Raw genomic sequence first — 23118 nt, forward strand, 5'->3', positions numbered from 1 at the left:
CACACAGAGGGATTCCAAAATGGAAACTGACAGAAACATAATTCTCTTTATTTACTATATAAAACTCACTGAAATCAAAATGTGGACAATGCAATACATATTTTATGTAAGAAGAGCAAGTATTTATCTACTAATATATATGGGTGTTTTTTCTGCGATAGTATGGCCAACAGCTCCTTTTTAAGGTTACAGTTTGTGTGCTTTTAACCACTTGCCGACCGCACGCTTATACCGTGCGTCGGCAAAGTGGCAGCTGCAGGACCAGCGACGCAGTATTGCGTCGCCAGCTGCAGGCTGATTAATCAGGCTGCTTCCTGTCAATTCACGGCAGGGGGTCCGTGAATAGCCTGCGGGCCGCCGATGGCGGCTCGCAGGCTAAATGTAAACACAAGCGGAAATAATCCGCTTTGTTTACATTGTACGGCGCTGCTGCGCAGCAGCGCCGTAAGGCAGATCGGCGATCCCCGGCCAATCAGCGGCCGGGGATCGCCGCCATGTGACAGGGGACAGCCTGTCACTGGCTGCACAGGACGGACAGCGTCCTGTGCAGCCCGGTTCACCAGGGGGGGCCAGGTAGGAGAGGGAGGGGGAGGATTTCGCCGCGGAGGGGGGCTTTGAGGTGCCCCCCCCCGCAACACCCGGCAGGCAGGAGTGATCATACCCCCCCAGCACATCATCCCCCTAGTGGGGAAAAACTGGAGCGATCTGGTCGCTCTGCCTGCACCCTGATCTGTGCTGGGGGCTGCAGAGCCCACCCAGCACAGATCAGCTAAAACAGCGCTGGTCCTTAAGGGGGGGTAAAGGGTGGGTCCTCAAGTGGTTAACCCAGCTATTATCTAATGTTTGTATACAGGTTTAAACTGGCAGCAAAATCTGATTTTCTTTGGCCAAGTACCAGTAATTTAACACTTGCAAAGAATTTCCCTTGACACTTGCTCAATTGATACATACAACAATCAGGTAGTGTACAATAAAGTGGGGGTTTTTTTGTTTGTTTTTTTACAAGTATATAGCTTTGTAGTGTACCGCTGTCTACTTTAGCAGTTGCAGCTTAACTGTTAGTTTTGGAGGGATCTGTGCAGTCCATCATACAAGCGAGGCTACATCCTTGGGGAGGGAACTGACTCTGTGCCAGGAACATTTTCTTTTGACAGTCCATTATGTCACTGGCTGGGAGGAGCTGGAAGATGGAGGAGTAAGCAAAGGGAGAGGCGTCAGTAGCAAATCTTACTGCTCGCTTTTCTCTACTGCAGCTTTTGAGGTCCATAGGGAGGGCAAGCTGCAGCCAGTAATCCATTTGCCAGAATGCTATGCTGCTGTCTAACCTTCTCCCTTACTGTTCATGACCCAAACCAACAATCACTGAAGATGTGAGTAAAACTGCACTATTTCTGTCTGTAGTAGGCCATTGTTTTATGAGCTGTTTCAAGCAACAAATTCTCTCCAAGGACAGTGTTGTTTTCTATTTTAGATCTTGGGAGATCACTGACACTAGGAATTGAAATTGAATTTGGATGCGGAATCGAAATCTATTGAAATCAACTGGCTGCTTCTAAATTTCATGTGGTGAATGAAAGTGTTGCTTCTTCACACACTGCATCTAAATCCCCATAGCCATGCATGACACGGCTATATCGGATGCAAATTTGCATCAGAAATTCAGAAAAGGATGCGGTACCCCAGTGGAGACCCAGCCTACAGGGAGGGTGTTTTTATGAAATCTACTCTCATCTTCATGGTCTTGAGACCATTACAATCTAAAGTCGCTGCTGCACCAAAAACTTCGGTCCCACTACACACCTGTAGGTGGACTCATCCCCGTTGTGTAGGAGTCTAACTATTGTTGTGTCGTCTGCAAGCTTCAGAAACTTACATAAAGTGAATAGAATAGGCTGAAGAGATTCTCTCACTCTCAGTCTGAGTGCAGCTGTTCAGTGGATCACGAAAGATAGATCATGGTACTTACATCGTTTAATAGTTTCAAATACAAATACGAATGACATTTTTAGTAAATACATAATATAGTAAAATGTTTTAAATGTTTGCTCAGGGTCAGTTTTTCCAGTGTGCTTTCCTACTTGTTGTTGACTTTAGACTAGATGTGCAATATATATATTGTTCATGGGTCATATTTAGCAACAGTTTTAACTTGATTCTACAACTTTACTTTTGTAACCAGGGCTCTTGCTGATGTGATGAGACAACAGGGCCATTGCTCAGACCACATGGAGAGAGATGCAAACCTCGTGGTCCACATGCCGCACTATGAAACCATGCAATCCCGATCATCATCCAACAACTTACGTGAGTTTTATCACATGGGCTTTTACTTTGTAGCAGTAAAACAGCAGCTGAGCACGTAAACTGCTACATGCTTAAAATGTGTTTGTTATGCGGTTTAATGTATCCCATGCTGGCAATTACAAGATCACTTAGTTAGAACTGTGTTTCCGCTTAAGTGACATGACTGTTGTGCCTCATGTCCCCTGGTGGCTTGGCAAAAATGAAGTTGACATTGAGCACCATAGCTAGGTTTATGGTCTTTCCTTCCATGAATGGATTTTGTGTGCCTCTGTGTGTTTTATCTTAGGTAAACTTAGCTGTGGTTGTTTATAACAGATCTGTAACTTTGCTGATTTCTCATTATATAGCATTATTCAAAGACAGAAGTGCTTTGCTAATATGCAGTTGTTCTGCTTTTGCTCTCTTGTGTCAAAAAACACCTTGGTTTATTATTTTTTTTTATCTTACATTTTGTTTCCTGGCATTAATGGAAGAGTCCGAGAATAAGGTTATGTAAAAAAGTGGAACAACATTGGATGAAGAATTTTAGTTCAGTTGTTGGACTTTAATTTTTTGTTTGTCAGAGGTAGATTCAAGCTTATTTGTTGCAGATGTCCTCAACATGTAGACATCGTGGTTTTTCGGTACAAATGTTGTATGCACAAAATCACAGAATTTATCAAGGACATCTGTTTACTCATAGAAGACTTATGTAAGTTGATGTTAGCTCATTGAATGTCCCAGATAACACAAAGGGACTAAGGGAGCCTTACAGAATAGAGATAGATTAGATTTTTTTGTATTATTGTTATTGATTTATAAAGCACCAACATATTCCGTGGCACTGTACAAAGAAAAAACAAACATGGGGTACATAAGAATACAGACAATAGTATACACCAAATATAGACACAAAATACAGAATTGGTAATTATAGTGACAAATGTAACAGGATGCATAAAATGTACAACAGATTGCAAGATACAAAATGAATGACAAATACCAAGACACAAAAGTATGAGCTATATATGAAAGGTGGTGCTGTGAACTTGCTTTGAAAAGCACCAAGTTTTGAGGATGTCAGCCTGGTCTTTGATTAACTGTTTAATGACTATCCTGATTAAAATCAAGGATGCATTTTTTGCATGCTCATTTTAGTCCACTAACTCTGTAAGACGCCTACATGTTACATTTCATTTGAAATGCATGCAGGTACAAATGATTTATAGAAAGGAGAAGTATTTCTGTTTGTCCTGTATTTCTCTGGTCTTTGGGGTCTTCGAGTCTTGTGAAAGTCAATGCTTACAGTCAGGGGACTAAAGAAAAGGTTGTGACACCTTGGTGGTACACTGCACAATATTTCTGCTTTTTTCACATCTACATCTTGACTTTTCTGCTTTTCTCTTTTCTTACTTATTTTGTTTTATGTATCTTTAACACCATTTCCATACATTTTTTTTTAATCCATCCTGCAGAATTTCACATTTTAATGTTTATGGTGTGCCACATTTACTTGCGAAGTTATTCAAGTAGTAAGGAAGCCAGTAAACTGTAAGCTCTGTTGGCAAGGCTGCACTCTCCACTGCAGTAGTCTAAGGTTTTTAATCTGCAACTCTTATTGCTTGGTGTTTTATGCAGTATGTCTTTGGATGAGAACCCGAGGTGTGTTTAAAGAATGTTATCTGCATACAGAGGCTGGATCTGCCTATACAGCCCAGTCTCTGTTGCTATCCCAAACCCCACTAAGGTCCCCGTGCACTCTGCAATCCCTCATAACTCACAGCCGTGTTGTGAGGCTGTATTTACATCTGTAGTGTCAGTCTCAGCTGCTCCCCAGCCTCCTGCATAGCTCCAGTCCCTGCCCCTGTCCCTTCCCTCCAATCAGCAGGGAGGGAAGGGATGCAGGCGGAGACTGGAGTTCTGCAGGAGGCGGGGAGAGCAGCAGACTGACACTATAGAGATAAACACAGCCAGCTCTGACAAGCTGTTTGTCAGCAGCGTGGCTGTGATTTATGAGGGATTGCAGAGTGCAGGGGGACATTAGGGGGGTTTGGGATAGCAACAGAGGCTGGGCTGTATAGGCAGATCCAGCCTCTGTATGCAGATAATATTCTTCAAACCCACCTCGGGTTCTCTTTAATTAATAAGAAGCTCTGTCAAGTGTGTAGAGGGAAAGTGTTCTATTTTCCTAACAAGGCTCCCAAGTCAGTGGCAGTCTAAAGGCACAAGGTTGCATTATTTACAGCCTACTCAGGTGGGCAGTTACAAGAGTACTCAGTCAGTGAGTGTTGCTGCTGGCCACCAAATGCATCCCAACTTCTTTCTTAAAAATTATGAATTAAACCTAATGGTTCAGTTCACACTGCAGTGACTGTCACATGCTATTTGTTTGTTGACTGCCAGGGCAGCTAGTCTGTGGCAGCCATTGCCTATGCTGTGTGCCAGCCCTATTGCCTTATCATATACTTGCTAATCCATCAGGACACTGTCAAGCTGGCTAGGGCTGGATTTCTGGAAAGGCCAAGAGGCCAGGGCCCTGGGCGACTGCAGCCTAAGTGGGGAGGAGCTATACATGAAATTGTGCTGCAAATGGAGAGCAATACGTGTAAGAGAGGATGTGCTGTCAAAAGGAGCTGCACATGAAAGAGGGGGCTGATGTACATGGATGGTACACATGGAATGGGGGACACTGCTGGCCATGGCAGAGGAGCAACAAGAAAGCTAGCCTAGGGGCACAAAATCTATAAATCTAGCATTGCAGCTGTCAGGAAAATGCCACAGACAGTAGACGTGCATCTGCATCCACCACTGATGTGAATTAAGCCTTACATAGCTCTCTGGCTTTTCACTAAAATAGTCCCTCTGTGATACCACAAGGGGCAAGCAGTCATGCATTTTGGCAACAGTGATCTGATCTCTGCGCACGATGCTCCAGCCCCTGCATTGGTGCAGAGACCGGAGGATGACATCATAAGAGAGTGTTCCACTTCTCAGACATGTACAATAATGGTATTGTTCATAAAGTGATTTATTTAGCATCCAGTCAGCATAACTAAGCAATTAAGGATTCAAGCAATACAGTCTTGCAGTTCTTTGAATTTGCAAATAAGAGCTCAGGTTTGCCTTGATGCCATAAGAGGTATAGCACAGCATTTAGAGTAGCTTATTGGTTGCCAGCTGGCAACTTATGAGAGATTCAGGCTCTAGGTTAGCATTTTGTTAGTTATGGTTGGACTGCTGAATCTGAATGCCTCAATTGCTTTGTGTAATAGTGTTTTCTAGTGTGAAGAATAATAACATAGTAACACAGAATTGTTCACTCATTGATGATAGATTTGTGGTAGCGCTATATCACTGCTTAACCACATGTTTCTAAATATGAAGTATACTGTGGATGGACTGCTCCTTCCTCCGGAAGGTCAATGTGCGGGTGACAGTAATGAGACGGTGTTCAAGATAAATACCCCTCATCTTATTATAGACTGAATGCTACTTGACACAAATAACTATATACAGATGGCTATACTATAGTGAGATATAGCTGCAGACAGAAGGAGAGATTATAACATTTTGAAGACTAATGGTTACTTTTCCGAGCAAAGTTCTTTTCACCAGTGTTATTCATATTGTTATTATCCAGAAGCAATCTAGATAAATAGGGTAATGACGCGGGTGTAGCAATAGGGGTTGCAGAGGTTGTGACCGCATCGGTGCCCTTGGGCCAGAGGGGCCCCAGGGGGCCCTCACACAACTGCAGTATTAGATCTCTATTGGTCCTGTGCTCACTTCTATAATCATGTCTATAGATACTTTGAATAGTGGTAATCATTAACAAACTGTTCCCCATCCCCTTCTTGCACCTCTGACACTGCAGTTGTCATTGTAAAACTTAAAAGAAAAACAAGCACGCATATTAAAGCAATCAATTTGCTATTAAAGCATATATATATATATGGGGGGGAAGTAGGTCGTTAGACCTGATTTAGACTATATATACAAAAAGAGAAAAAGACAACCCCTATATACCTGTATCTATCTGTAATAAACAGAATTTGCTACAAGACAAGACAAGACAAGATAAATAACATTTATATTGCGCTTTTCTCCTTGCGGACTCAAAGCGCCAGAGCAGAGCAGCAGCCACTAGGGCGCGCTCTATTGGCAGTAGCAGTGTAAGGGAGACTTGCCAAAGGTCTCCTACTGAATTAGTGCTGGCTTACTGAACAGGCAGAGCCGAGATTCGAACCCTGGTCTCCTGTGTCAGAGGCAGAGCCCTTAACCATTACACCATCAGCCAACATTTAAATATGTAAGTTGGCTGAATAAAATTTGTTTTGGATATCTATATCTTGTCTTGTAGCAAATTCTGTTTATTACAGATAGATACAGGTATATAGGGGTTGTCTTTTTCTCTTTTTGTATATACTGCAGTTGTCATTGGCAGGTTTTGGTGCGCCGTATCAATTGTTAGTTATTAAGTGCTTAGGGGGCCCCAATGTGAAACTTGCGTCGGGGCCCACAGCTCCTTAGCTACGCCACTGGGTAATGGTACATTACATACTTTTTCAGTAGACATTTAAATGGCCTATTTCCACATTGAAGCCTGTGCTTGTTATCAAATCATGCAGTAAATTTTATTTTTGGTAGAGATAAGGTGTTAATATTCCAACGGATAGTGGAATGTCTGCACCCTTCATTCACAATGCTTCATTTAAACACTGGTGAATAATGCCAGGTCTGTTCCTACAACCTACAACATAACTGTTCAATTCCATCGATCCAATCCTATTTGGCTGGCAGGAATTTGGATAGTAATTTGCACGACCGATCGTTTCTGAATTATTACTGCAACGATCAGAAACAGTTGCTCGGCCACGGAGTTGTACCATTAACAGGCACCATGAACGTGGCCACACATGATACAATTTTGTACATTTCTTTTCAATTTGAGAATTACAATCAATTTTTCAGATTGACTGTAACATTTGAAAAACCTGACCAATTTATAACACACGTGTGTTCAATTTTTCCCCAATTATAAAAACAAAAATGATTGAAAGCTCAGAAACAAATAGCTTGGGTCAATAAATCAAGAAATTAACAATCTATTTTACACCATTCAATTTTCAAAAACATTGATCAAGAAACTCTTCTTGATCATTTTATCAGTAATAAAAAAAAGCGTGAAATTCAGATTTCTCACTCCAATAAAACAAGAAACTTTAGATTTTTCTGTATAACCAATTTTCTATGAAATCAAATCTTTTTATAGTCTCCTGTGTGGCCACTTTTACTGAGATGTTTGTGGACTGGATATCACTGGAGAAGATAACTGATCCTGCAGACCTGGTATGAATTTATATAAAATGGCTTTGTATTACGCTTGCAATCCACTTCTCAGTCTAAAAGAGGGACTGGGCTGAGAATAACGTAATTAATAAAATTGGTTATTTTTTACAGTATTACTTTATAAATTATCTATCAGTTTTTGCACATTGTAAAATCTTTACTCATCCTTTCCTCTCCCTAGTTTACATTCTGTAATTTATTATGGGTGGTGACATATTTAGTGCTGTCAGTTGCAGCCCTGCAGTATGTTTCTGAGAATTCTAAAGCCAGTGAAAATAATACCTGCCTGGTCTCACAGATGGGATGGCAGGGCTACGTATAAATATACAACAGTATATAGATATAGGAAGTGTTTCTGATACTGAAACCAGGAAAATGAATGTAAATGAATGTAAAAGTGGAGGAAAGGTAGGGGGAAAGGCTGCGCATCCCTAAACACATGTTGCAATTGAATGGTTAATCACACAGGCATACACCGCCTCTGCCAGACTGAAAAATGCATGCCCTGCATCCAAGACAAGTGCTAACATTTAATAAACCAGGAGGAACTTTAGCTTCCAATATGGTTTGCATGCAAAGTATATTATACTAGACACTTGTGCCACGGTGAGGCAAACCTCCAGCCAAGTGACCTAACCTAAATTTAAAAAAAATTTGGAAGCAGCTAAGCAAAAAAAAGGTCAGGTTAGCTGCTCCCAGCCCCTCCTCCTGCGTTTCCTGTTTTCATAATAAGTAGTAGTAGCAGATTTGCATATGATTTGCATCTGAATTGAATGCGAAGTGTGCAGAAAATCTATTTAGGTGCTTCACACTGAGCTGGTGGTCATTTCAGATGCAGCCTTAGTGGTATGCGCTGGCGTTCTCCTCGAATGTAAAAGTGGGTTTGCTAATCCAACTGTAGCTATAAATTAGTACAGTTGGCATCCTGTGTGCTGTGAGGCAGCTCCTTTTTATTATTGTTAAAGCAAATCTGAGCTGAACATAAACTTAGGAGATAATTAAAAGTATGTGGAGTACTAATGGTGAATAGAGCACTGGTAAAATAGACCAGAGTGTCATATTTGTATTTTTAATTAAGGGCTACATTTTAAGACTTAATTCTAAACAGTAGCCATGAAAGTATGATGTAAATTCGGCGTCACTAAGCTGGAAAACAAACAGAAGTAATTAACTGTTCAGCACTTAAATGTTGTCAGCAATGTTTTCTCAGCCAGGTAGAAGTGTTTTGTCTTCCATTAACTTTCAGGTGGCATTCCACAATTTTTTTTTCGACAAGCTCATGTGCATGGATAACAGCTAGTTAATTTTTTTTTTTTTTTAATACTTGTAATGCTGGAAAACTAGAAAGGGGTTTCAGACAATTTCTTAGTAGTACCTGCTGTATGTTTATCTCATCATGTCTCATGTCAGTTTAGGTATGCTTTAAATTATTTATTCTTGGCCTTGGAAACACCTCATGTAGGTCTGCGATGTTGTCACCACCACATCACCCCTTCCCCAGACCAGAATGGCACTCCTGTCCAGATGTAATGATGGAGGTTTCAAACACAGGTGTAGACTAAATGGGGGAGATCTATAACATAATGACATCAGTCCTGGAATTTCAATAAATACAATGTAATATGAAATATTTTATGAAGGTGAACTTGAAACAGGAACTTTTTTCTAAATGTTATTGTAAGTAGAATGGGAGCTGTAAACATGCAATATTTCTGTAATACATTGCTGAGTTTAGATTTTCTGATGACAAACAAACAAAGACTGCTCATCCTCTGTCACTGCAGCAGCATGTACATGTCACATGTCATAATGTTTACAGACAGCACAGAAACACTCTTTCCTACCACATAGAACAAGATTGCTCTGTTTGTGTAAGCTGTTACAAAATCATCCAAAATCATTATTCTCCAATAAACATCAAAGGCATAATTGTGGTCTTTGGTTTTCTGTAGTTATTTATATCATATGCTGTTTTGTATGCAATTACTCTTTACATATTTAGTGGCTGGATAGTGTAACCCTTTGGGGATCGGCTGCCTAACTCCCCCTTAAGGACCAGGCCATTTTACATTGGGGGTTGCATGGGGGGGGGGGTGTTCAGGCAGCCGGATCCCTAGTAGGGCTAGCTGGGCACGGTGTCCCCAGTGTGGCCAGGTGTCCCCCGTATTGCCAGCAGCCTTTAATCACCTCCCAGGCTCCAGCGATGAGCAGCTCCAGCCCCCTCTGCTCTGGCCGTCATTCTCACTTGCACTGCCGTTAAGTTCCAGGTTGTTTCTTGATGACGTTATCAAGCTGAGACCCAACACTTAAAGTGGATCCGAGATGAAAAACTAACTATAACAAGTAACTTGTCTATATATTTTATCTAAAGTTTAGATAGTTTACACAGCAAATCTAACTGCAAACAGCTTTAATAGAAAATGATTATTTCTTCCTGTGATACAATGACAGCAGCCATGTTGTTTGTAAACATTACACAGAGGCAGGCTTATCTGTATCTTGAGCACTCAGCCTGTAAAAAAAAACCTAATCCCCCTCCTCCCCTCTGCCTCTGAAATCAATGGCTAGTAACACCTCCTCCCCCTCCACCTCCCCAGACTGAGCTCCCATGAGACCTTGCTACTGCCAAGTCTCTCTGAAAACCTGTGGGCATGGTTTATTTAGTTTATAGGAAATTAGAATATTAAAACAAAAAAGTATTTGGCTTGAGGAATGCCCTATAAACAATAGGAAAGGAACACAATTATGCAATGAGTAAAAGTTCACCTCAGATCCACTTTAACACAAAGCAAGTGGGGATGACAGCCAGAGCGAAGGGGAGCGACGATCGCCAGGGGGACGTCAGGAAGGTGAGTGGATCCTCTTCTTCCTCTTAGACCTCCGCTGCTAATTGAGATCACTACGATCTGCCAGCGATCGTAATGATCACGTGATCAGAAGCCAATCTTCATGGCTCCTGATCACTGAGGAGAGATGTCAGCTGTCATGAGTGCAAACGGCAGGTGGTGTAACTCCTACACCGCATCAGGCTTAGGCAGCCACAAGTGCGGTGTAGGATTTACTACACACAGTCAGCAAAAGGTTAAGGGCTCTGCCTCCAGACCTGGGTTCAAATTTTGGCTCTTCCTATTCAGTAAGGCAGCACCTATTCAGCAAGGAGTTCTTGGGCGTGACTCCCTAACACTGCTACTGCCTGCTGAGTGCGCTCTACTGGCTGCTTCTTTTGAATCCCACAGGAGAAAAGCGCTATAAAAATACTGGAGTTATTATTATGCCTGCCAGATTTAAAGCGAAAATCAATACTATATATGCATTTTGTTCTGTCTAAAATCATGGAGGGAACTCCTACAAAGTCCCCCATACACTTTCCGGAGTCTCATCTGATTAAATTTAAAGTACTTAAAATCTTTTCAACAATAAAGCTCATAGGGATGAATGCGCTAAACTGCATTAAGCAGAGGCATAAAAGTGCTAGGCGTAGGTAGAAGAGAGTTAATGTGAGAGTTAGGTCACAATAGACGGTTGTAGAATATTGGTAACATTACCGATAATCTACCGTTGGACTCATCTGGCTATAGTACATCCAGAGCACAAAACAACATTTTTGATTTACAGTGCACCAAAATTTTCAAGCGCTGTCATTACATGTACACACCCATATACAGTTGTGCTCATAAGTTTACATACCTTGCAGAAATTATGATTCCTTAATTGTTTTTCATAGAACATTAATAATAACACTAAAACTTTTCTTTCACTCATGGTTAGTGGTTGGCTGAAGCCATGTATCCTTCAACAACTGTGTTTACTATTTTTCAATCATAATCACTACACAAACTACCCAAATGACCCTGATCAAAAGTTTACATTTCACAGTTATTTATACTGTGTATTGCCCCCTTTAACATCAATGACAGCTTAAAGAGGAACTTCAGCCTAAACAAACACACTGTCATTAAGTTACATTAGTTATGTTAATTAAAATAGGTAATATAATCTCTTACCCACCCTGTTTTAAAAAAAAACAGGCAGAGGTTTGTGATTTCATAAGGGCAGACATATTTTTGGTTGAAAGGAGGTGACAGGGAGCATGAGATACAGTTCCAACTGACCTGTGTGCTGATGACCCCTCCCACTTGCTAGGTAATGTGAATAACAACATAGGAAATCCCCTCATGCTTTGCACAGCATCAGGGGAAAAAAGCCCGGGCAGTTTTCTTTGATGGGGCGTAGCTTAGCTAAAAATGCAGCTAAAAATTAGACTTCTATAAGAAAAACAAAGTTCTGATGCTGTGAAACTGTTAAGGAAACACCAAGCCTTTTCAGTTCTGCTGAGTAGATTTTTAGTCTGGAGGTTCACTTTAAAGTATTGTGGTAGTTGTCAATGAGGCTCTTTATCTTCTTAGATGGTAAAGCTGCCCATTATTCCTGGCAAAAAGCTTCCTGTTCCCTCAAATTATTACTGGGCTGTCTTGCATGCACATTTGAGGTTTCCCCAGAGTGGCTCAATGATATTGAGGTCAGGAGTCTGAGATGGCCACTAAAAGACCCTCAGGCTTGGGTCACACTTGGCAAAAATCAAATGCGTTTTCAGCAACACGAAAACGTCTGCGAAAACACACATAATACTTCCCAATGCACAATCACAGTGCACTGGGAGCATTGTGCGGTTTTCCCTAGAGGGAAAAAGAATGGGATTTGGCCGCAGAAAACTGCTGCCATTTTTCTGTAACCACAAATGTGACCCTACCCTCACTTTTGTTTGCTGTAGCCAATGACAGGTCGACTTGGCCTGGTGTTTTGGATCATTGTCATGTTGGAATATCCAAGTACGTGCAATGCTCAGCTTCCTGTCTGATGAGTGCAAATTTTCCTCCAGTATTTTTGATAACATTCTGCATTCAATTTTATTATGGCTTAACTTACTTCTAATATCCTGATGATATCATCATTCCAGTCCTGCTGTCCTCTTCTAGCAGAAGACCAATGGGTGGGACTGAAGCTGGACCACTTGCTTGCTGAATGCAAAACTACACTTCCTATGATTCCTAACAATGCTGAATCTTTATGGCTCATACCAGTTTGCAGTTGTGCTTGTTACTAGGTGACAGCTGGTGTGTGTTCTACCTCCATTTAAACCATAATTACTCTTTAGTATATTTAGTTATTAGAACAAAAGAAATCTTAAAAAATAATGCCAAAACAAAAACAATGAATAAGAAATTTAAGAATAATTTAAGAAGAACAATTTAAGAACAATATACTGTTTTGATGTCATTTAAAAAAGGGAAAAAAACAATTTCCTTTGGGTTCTTTCTTAACTTTGCAGCACAAGTAGAACTGCATCTCTGTGTTTGATAGTATGTTGCAGTAAAAATCTATTTGTATGACAGCTTCGGGCTACTGCCTGTGGTGTGTTTTTGCCTTTTACGTGTCATTCAGGTTTCCACCTGAAACATTTGTCCTGCTTTCAACTTACTTCAAACTGTTAGATGACTGAAGCTGTCAGCATCAAATGGCATTTTTAAAAAACAATCAAGATCTCAGCCTCTCTCTTCGGGTTTCCTTTAAGAGCTATTCTAAATAAAAATCAAATGCCAACTCCAACTTCTTTTTCAGTTTTATAATGACTGAGGTATGGTTAAAACTCTGCCAGACCTTCATTGTTGTTTAACTGCAGTGTACCCCTCAATACCTGTTTTAGTTACTAGGTAACAGGCAAAAGGATATAATGCCTGGGGGGACCCACTGGCGCTAGAATGGGTTGCAAAGCACCCACAATTTCCAAAATTGCAGAAGTCTGAGATTTTCACTGCTATTACCCACAAAGCCATACCAACAATTAGTAAAAACTGATCAATGGGGGTAAATATAGTAGTTAAGACCAAATAGGTGTTCTCTGTAATTACCCACATTTCTTAAAGTGAACCTTAACCAAGTAAAATTATTTAAATAAAATACGATGTACCTGCAAATTAATATTAAATACTTACCTCCTCAGTTGCTCTCAGAAGCTCACCATTTTCTTCAAACAACGATTCCTTCCAGTTCTGACTAGATTTAGTCAGACATATCTCTCAAGAAGCTGAAAGCCTTACAACCCTTTTTTACTATATCAATTGCTGTCAGTTAAAACTGACAGGACAACTGATGTGCAAGATCCATGCTTACCTATGTCTCAAGCATTATTACTGATACACGGGGGGTAAGTATGATGTGGGCATGTTTATTTTGACTTTTATTTTTCAGTTTAGGTTTGCGTTAAAGGTTAAGTACCCCTAAATTGGGGAAAACGATTGAATGAAGCCCATGGTTGGCTAATTTACCTTCTATTACCTTCTAACTATTCATAAAGAACTAGCACACATTTCTTGTTCTCTCTTTCTCACAAATGAATCCCCACTTTTATAACACCAAATTCATTACAGTTCCATTTTTTCCCTTGGTGATCAGTGCTTTGATTGCCATACAGTAATTACTCTAAAGTGGCAAATGGGGTTCCACAGCTCTATTTACTTGAAAGGGGAAATAAATGATCAACTATGACCATTACTTTTTGGCATAAAATGTAGTGTTACTTGACCCATTGACTTGCATTGCACTGATTTGTGGGAAAACTGGTTAACTTCTTCATTGTAATGTATGGCATTCACCCCAATGAAACTGACTGCTGCGATTTGGCAATCAATACAGTGGAGAAAAGGCTGTCAATTCTGTCACTATGGAGAAGTTAAAATTGATTATTTCAGTAGGCTGTTTGCCCTTTCCTAAATAAGTCTCAGGGACTTATTTACAAATTCCCGGATGTTTGCGCGCAAAGTTATCTTAACTTCTTCCTTAAAGTGATATGAACCTCAGCATTTCCTCTTTTCTCTAAAAGATTATTTACAGCACACACACACACAAAAAAGTAGAAGAACAGCATTAAAACTGTTAAAAACAATACTTTGTTCTTCAGTGGAAAGTGCCTTACTTTAGTGGGCAGCTTCTGACTGCATAATAAGAGGGAATAACATTATCTTTTGTTTACATTCCTTTGTCAGATACATTTAGTAAACTTTAGCAAAGTACTGCAACTGAGCTATTTCTGCTTCAAGTATGTGTGCAGCTGAGAAGTGATCACTAGATACATTTTACTATACTGTATAAATACAGAAGTATATAGATAGGCAGAAGACGTAGCACCAACTCTGCTCATAGAGTTACACAGGCATACAGGCAACAAGCAAGGTATAGGCAACTTGCTCTTCTTCAGAGACCAAAAGAGGTATCAAAGGTTATGCAGATAAGCAGTCATTTTTATACATACAGTATAGCTACTTACTTACCACGCCCCCACTGTCTAATCACCATTACCGAGTGCGTCGTTATGGCCGCGTACGCTTCTGGGATGTGACCCACCCACTTCTGGGGATCACGTGACGTCATGCCCAATCAGCGCTCAGGAAGAGGGAACCTATCCCTCTTCCTGAGCGCCGATTGGGCATGACGTCATGTGATCCCAAAAGTGGGCGGGTCACATCCCAGAAGCGTACGCGGCTGCAATAACTGCAGCGCACACTCGGTAGCGGTGATTAGACAGTGTGGAGTAGTAAGTAGCTGTACTGTATGTATAAAAATGACTGCTTATCTGCATAACCTTTGATACCTCTTTTGGTCTCTGAAGAAGCCGCAGTTGTTATGAAACGACTGTAAGGTTGGTATCCTATACATTGCTTGTTACCTGTATGCCTGTGTAATTACAATAAATCCTATGAGCAGAGTTGGTGCTCCTTCTTCTGCCTATCTATATGCATTTGGATTGGTTAACATGAGCACAACCCTAATAGGTGAGCTACACAGAGTCACCCCACAGTCAGCATCTGGTGCCATCCATCCTGTCCTCTACTGACGTTATAAATACAGCAGCTATGCAATAAAATGCAATGGCAGCTTTCAGAGCAGATTAACTGTACTTTGGGAATTTTGTAATTTGTAGACAGACAATATTACTTGGGCACAAAAGCAAATATGATAACTATGGGAAATAAAAAGTAGGAAAACACATTTTTATTGAATGTTATATCAGAGTTTTGTCCCACTTTAATACATTACACCTAATGTGTATCTGTTACCCCAACATTTTCCCAGTTATTATGTAAAGGGTCTGTGAAATTGCTGTGAAAAGCTTATTCATCCATTTTTTATATTCCCTGTGCCATGCACTTTGATGTACCCTTTATCTTACAAAGTGCATTTGCTTTTCAGAAAACTTTTATGTTTGATTAAATTTACATTGAGCAATAATATAAGAAATTGAAGCAATGCTTGAAAATGCTCAGTGAAGATGTGATTCATTCTGCAGAGTAAAATTTCAAAGGCCTGTCAATGCGTACAGAAGGGATGTTTATTGAAATGCGCTCATTTAATTGACTTGTACAAAATGCTTAAACATGGTGGTATTTTATTGTTTATAAATTGTGCTAGGAGGGAAGGTTAGGTTTAGATTAGCTTTATGTTACTATTGGAGTGATTTACCATAGGAGATGTTGAATGGAGAGTAGTTAAAGAAACTCTAGGCTGATTGTAACTTAGAGAACAGATACTTACCTAGGAGAGAAGTTTCTGGATCCTCCACAGTCTTCCTGTGTCTTCCTCCAGACCACCACCATTGCCCGTGACCCTGTTAATGTTCGCATCTGTGCTTAGCGCGAGTACGGACGTAACGTCGATATAGCATGGAGCAGTTTTTGGGTGAGCCGCTCGGGCTAATTGCACAGGTGCAGTTGTACTCACGCAGGTGCAGTACACTACAGCCAAGCTTGTACACAATGGGGAGCGCAGCCATGATAACATATGTGTCGACAAACACTTGCCCTATATGTTCAGGGACAATGCATTCGGCAACTGTGTCGGCAAGGTGGGCATGGAAAGCCTCCGGAGGATCTAGAGGCTTCTCTCTTTGTAGGAAAGTATGTGTTTTTTTAGGTCACACTCCGCCTCAGGTATACTTTAGATTTTACTGTAATCCCTAAAACAACCAGAGAAAGGCACATTATTAGCCTGTCGACAACATCCCTGCACAAAAACTGACAGCTGATTCAGTGGTGGGCACCCTTTTTTAAATACTTCTGCACCTGGTTGGATCTTTGAATCTGCATTCTTCCTCTTGCAATCAATTCTCAAAAATTGTGAAGTCAGTAGGGGCACTATGACAGCAAACCTGTAAAATATCTGTGTAAGCATACATATAAGATGCACATTTGTCCTAGAGTTAAATGCACAGTACATTCTTTGTTTCCTAAGTAGTTGTCACTTAATGCAGGCAGCATTCATTTGATGGTTCTGATCCTGTGAATGACAGGTTTTGGAATAGGGAGTGATGTCTTCAATTTCCTGTTGCACAGTGATTGCTTCTGAATAGACAAGTCAGGGGCGATGAAATCCTAGGAAATCAAAGACAAACCAGCTTGCAATGGTTTCTATAGCTGCTCTGTTGATCCATCTCTGGATAATTTTATGTTTCAAATTAATATGTAAATGTTATGTATCTTTAGATTGTGTCCACTCCATTTGAGGTGTGTTATACAATGCAATGTCATAAATATGTCTTCAATCGTAAGTAGTCCAAGCACTTGAGAAAGGGCATTCATCCAAAATGTCATGCTGGCTTGCACTATGTACTCCTTTATACAGCAATAAAGGAAGAGTCCTTGCAGTCATTAGAGTCTGGGTCATTTGATACCATTGACCGGTGTTTGATATGGGGAGATGGGCTACCCTGCCTGACCCAGAGCTCACACAGAAAACCTTTAAACTTGTATTCTAACTTGCATGAACTTTGTTGTTTAGGTTTTGGACTAGTCCATCTACTCAGGGGAGATTCTCAATATTTCCATATTTTTTTGACAAGCACTCCCAGGCAAGGAACATACAATACAAAGATGTCAGCTCAAGAACTTAGTGTGGAGCCAGCTTGTAGCCAAAAGTAAAAATATCCCAAATACATATTAGATAGAAAAATGAAACACAATTTTATTATTTAACTCCTTCATCCCTACCCTATAGTTACCAAAATAAAACACTTGTAAAAAGAGAAAAAAAAAATCACATAATTAAAAAAAAATACCAAATAGTTACCTTAGGGGCTTTTTATTATATATGTCAGAAGGGTAAATTACTGTTATTTTTGTAAATAAAGTCTTGTAATTTTTGTTTTAGTATAAAAAAAAATGAAACAGAAGAAATACATCCCTACTTCTAAACAAAATATTATCGCCATACATTGTACTAGGGATACAATTTAAACTTTGTAATAAGTATAACTAGGACAAATGGGCAAATAAAATGTATAGGTTTTATTTACAAGAGTGCACTTTATTTTTAAACGATATCAGCTGAAAGCTGAGAAATTATGATTTTGTTTTCATTTTTTTTCTTCTTCCCAGTAAAATGCATATAAAATAAAAGTGTGTTTTTATTGTTACGTGAGTTACAGTTAAAGCCATTTCTATTTGCTTCTTTTCCTAATGACAACTGTCTCTAGAGCTGCAAGTAAAGTGAAAACTTTCCAACAATGACCCAAACAGCAATAAAATCCAGCAGATGATCTAACCCTTTCCCATGATACTGTACATTTTACAGAAAATAAATCCTGACTTTCAACATTTGATCTGTTGTCTATTTTCAAATAAAACAGGGTATAAATAAGTTCATTCAGTTTTTATTTACACTTTACATGGCATCACAAATGGGTTTATAGCACAACATAGCTCATTTGCCAGAATATCTATGCAATTTCTAATGTGAAGATAGCTGAATAATTTATATGAAAACATATCTATACTCATATAGCAACAAAAAAAAAAAAAAAAAAAAAATGTACTATGCCTGCTTCCAATAAGTCATTTTTTTCCTTCTGAAAATAAACAATATTAATATTTAATGCTAGAATGAAAATGAATTGCTGAAGGGGATCTGCTTTCCTCCGAGTACAAAGTAAAAGTATGGTGGTTGAACTTTAGGCAACAAAGGCTCTCCATAAGGAAAAAGGATTTCTGGGTAAATGCAGCTGTTGCATGGTAAGCTGTTATGTCCCTGATGCCTACTGTGCAGAGCTCTTCGGTGCCTACTGGGAGACCCCAGATTGTTTATTGCATAAGAACATTTCCAATATCTGTCTGACTAGTCTTTCTGTTTGCAAGGCACTTAATTTTTCCAAAATACTTCAGATTTAATTCTGAGGTAGAAGCAGTGGGGTAATGACCAGTAGAGCGGACCTTTTTGATGGACCCCCCTCCAGCGCTCCCCTGGTTGCCTCTCAAATTCAGTGCAGTGCAGTACAACAGGAAGGCTATTGACCTGCTTCAGTGCTAGTTCTATTCTCCTCCACTGACACACAACCCTTCATAACCTGCATAGCTACTGATGGAACACTTGGAGACATACCGAGTTGTGTGTCAGTGGGTTGCTGCAGAACCCTGTGAAGAGTGGGTTGACCTAGTGTTGGAGTGGGTAAGTAGGCTCTCTATTCCACTGCACTGCTCATGATATGGGGATGGATATATGGGCCTTATGTTGATCAGTGCTGACAGCACTTGCTTATTTGGGTGGGGGTAAGGCCGAACATGTTACTTTGTGAGCAGAAAGGGGTATTATGGAAACTGCATTAATGTTAAAGAAGCAGTGCAGTTATGCTGACCGCACTTGTTATTTGGGAGGAGAGAGAGAGAGGGGGAAACATAATGGTCACTCTTGTTATGTTATGTTCTTATGTTATGGTGGTAGGGGAATCATAGTTGCACTTGTTATTGGAGAAAAGCGTGGGGAATGGTAGCTGCACTTCCTGTAAGGTGGTAGGAGAGGGTTATGGAATGTGATAGTTGTGGGTGGGAGACTAGTGGCCACATTTGTTATGGGCTGAAAGGAGGGGGTTGAAATGAAAGGCTTTGGACTAGTCCATCTGCTCATAGGGGATTGTCAAGGTTTTCTTTATTTTCAAAAGCACTGAATGGCAATTGCTCTGTCCAACTGTCAAAATAGCGTGCAAGCAAGTGGGGAGACCAGCCAGCATCATTATACAGATCTCTTTCATAGAATGCTTTTGTAAACAATAAAGCAAATATTGAAAATCACCAGTGAGTAGATAGACTAGTCCAATATATGTCAGATTTTTACTGCTTACTGTAAGTGACAGGGACAAAGGAGAAACTAGGAAAAAGGTCATTTATGATGCATTTCCCTCTGGAAGCAATGTACTTCTAATACATGTGAATGTTAAATGTATTTTTTGTGTGAAATTCCTTCTGGATTAGGTGTGTGTGTCATGCAGTCAGATCCTGATTGGCTAAATATGGGGTGTGCATGTAAGTATGCAAAGTTCTGGGCTATGCATCCTTAGCTGTGGACTTCTTTTTTGCAATTTTTGCACACTTCTACTTTACATAAATACCTTGCTCACAGGGTAATATCTCATAATCGTCAAATAGTTTGAGTGCAGTAAAAACCATCCTGTGATATTATACAAACCTAATCCGTGGGTTTTTAATGCAACAGAAACTGCATTTCTGCAAAAGTCATTTTGCCTTTAGGGAGCCTTATTTGAATAAGATCTGAAAATCCAAATTGTGTTTCCAAAAATAATTAGGTTTCCCTACAAGGTTCAGCCAAAGGTGACCTATTAGAAGCAGAGTAGCTCTCCTTGGTGCTGAAATGCGTGTGTAGTACTTGATTAATTCATCAAAATAACTCATAAACGAAAGAGAATGATTTTGCTTAGACTATTGTTGTGTATCGTTTTCCACAACTGAATAATTATTATTGAGCTGTCTTAAATGACTTAAAATATGTCATACCTGTCATTCTTTTAGGTAATAGAATGCAGCTTTGTGAAGGAAAAAAATAGATTTAAGTGTTTGGTTCTCATAGGCTACTTCCATTCAGGTTGTCAGTGACCATCCATTACTGTTACACAAATTGGATGTTCAGGTCTACAGTTCATGCTCAAGGCATTGTATGGTGAGATCTGCCATCTATCAAGATATCCACATTGATAGAATCAATGATTAAGCCCCCAGACCTTGTTAGAATCTGCCTCCACTAAATGCTCTTTGAATTATTTTTAACATGATCAATGTGTTATGAAAAAGATCCGGACAATAGCTTAATCATATCTGTGGATTGATTTGTTCAGTTAAAAAGTATTAAAAGAAAAGTGTTGAAGAAAAAACGTTCAATTTGATGCATCCGTAGAACTGGAGCAAGATAAATTTAATCAATATAATCAACATAACATAAATAAAGTTTCTCAACTGGGCTTAGTTGTTCAAAAAATATCAATGTCTACAAAGGCATTCTGATCAGTCTGGCATAATGATTGATATGGTTAAAACACTTAAATGCGCCTATGTTTTGGATCTCCGGAGGCCAGAAAGTAAGTCAAAAGAGATGTAGATTTAGAAGATCAGGGTGCAGTGGCAAACTGATCCCTTCACACCTCCCCCTTCCCCCACCCCAGGTCTGCCATTAGCAGTCAGTAGAGTGACTTTCAACCAAACAATATTGAACCAGCTCCTGTGCCGTAAGTAATTGGTTATTATACCCTAATGGAAAGAGGGCGGAGCCAACCTAACAATAATTAGAATAGATTAGTAGCAAAAAAATGGGTCACCAGGCCACCTAGGTATACCAAACCTGTATTACATATAAAAAGCTATGATACAATAACTCCCAGTATTATACAATGTAACGGAAACTAGATGTTCCTTATAACATAGTTAACAACATGTGAAAAAGATGGATCTAAAAGACCATAACTGTAGCCATGAACAGTATGATACTCACAAGCTGCAGGGCATATTAATCAATAGTGCATTAAGCCTAAGTTACTCTGGCCAGAGATAAACTTTAAGCTCACAGCATACATGTGCACAATCACACCACAATACACCCATGTCAGTATTCTTTCACTATTTTTTCATGTTTTTTTTTTTTGTAAGGGTGTTACCAAATGGTTTTCATTTTTTAGTTTTTGTGCATTGTTCATGAGTGTGGCAGTACTGTGTCTTAGCATTTATGGACTGTCAATTGTGAGTCCTATATTAGTGAATACAAAGTGGGATCATAATATTTTTCACTTGAAAAAAATCTCTTATTGGCCATACCAAGCTTTACTTTAGTCAATATCTATACTTTTTTGCAAATGTTATTATGAAAGAATGGGTGGGGTTTAAATGATGAGAATAAGCTTTTTTTCTAATGAATTCTTCATATGCTTGATTAAGGGGAGAGGTGTGACTGGATGTGTGGCAGGGGCATGTCCCTTGTTTTTATCTCATAAACTTGGGAAGTATGCAGTTCAAGATGGTTTATGTAGTGTTCATCTGTAGACATCATCCACATGGGGCTGGTAAGTCTCTTCTCAGCTTTTCCTGTTCTCTGGGCACCCTAATCATCCCAAGGGGACTTGCAGGGGAGTAAAAGTTAGATCTGAGAGCTGTTGTACATGTGTGTACTTTGGTTTGACATTTCAGTCCAGTCAGCCATGCATTGGGAGATTGATTAGAATAATTAGTCACTTGAAAGATCATCAGCGGATCACATTGTGTACACTAAAACCAGCACAGCTGGGAATGCACAGCACCCATGGAGCAGAGGAAAAGCAAGAAAATATTTGCATCAGTGTGATAGCTGCAATTATCTTCATTTTGGAGGAAGAGTTAGAATAGGTGGGACTGTTATGTGAAAGTCCTGCTGTTTCTCCAAAATCTTATCTCTAAAAGCACAATGCCACCCATCTTGAAAAGCAGACATTCACATCTAACCTGGAAGCTGATCCATCCCTCATCCCATTTCTTCCCACCCCCACCCAGTCAATGATGCAGCTCCCTGCCCAGCTACCGATTACTAGCTTCAGTAGCTTGCATGTGCTTGTGACCTTGTAGTCATTGGGCAGAGATATGCTGGGGCAGCGTCTAGGTTATACACATCTGGGTTTCAAGACAGAATGAATCATAAGAAAAGACTGTGGAGGCTTTCACATGCAAAACTGCAGCTCTTTGGTGAAGTATTTACATATCTACCTGGGGCATACTTACCTTCAGGCATTTTTTCCCACTTTCGCTACACTTTAATGTGTCATAGAGAAGAGGGGGGGGGGGGTGAGTTGCTGACCAGAGGGGTCACAGACAATCAAATCCAGGCAGAAGGTCTTAGCTGGAGATGATCAGAATGTATTGAATATCAATTATTGCATTTACTATGTGGTCTTTACCAGATCGCTGCTACACATGTATCAGATTTTGATTGCACTTTATTATGTTATAATGCATCTAATGAAAATGAATGTTTAATATTTATAATACAGCTCTGTTGCCATGGGCACCATAACATAATGGAGCTAAATACTTGAGGATTGGTGGTACTGCTGCTACACTCTGTAATTATCCTATCATTATTGTTACCAGTACATTATCTGCTACATTATTAAACTATTAAATAAAATTTTCA

The 23118-nt window shown here is 39.8% G+C and overlaps 1 protein-coding gene across 1 annotated transcript in view; it reads left to right on the forward strand.

Moving 5' to 3' along the window:
• SHISA9 (shisa family member 9) overlaps nt 1-23118 on the forward strand; it is a 628900-nt gene that overhangs the window by 226557 nt on the left and 379225 nt on the right. Inside the window, exon 2 of the mRNA XM_068244713.1 lies at nt 2180-2304. Within this exon, the coding sequence (XP_068100814.1) occupies nt 2180-2304 (125 nt within the window). The remainder of the gene's footprint in view (nt 1-2179; nt 2305-23118) is intronic.

The sequence above is a fragment of the Hyperolius riggenbachi genome, chromosome 7 (genome assembly GCF_040937935.1).
Source record: "Hyperolius riggenbachi isolate aHypRig1 chromosome 7, aHypRig1.pri, whole genome shotgun sequence".
In the NCBI taxonomy this organism is placed as follows: domain Eukaryota; kingdom Metazoa; phylum Chordata; class Amphibia; order Anura; family Hyperoliidae; genus Hyperolius; species Hyperolius riggenbachi.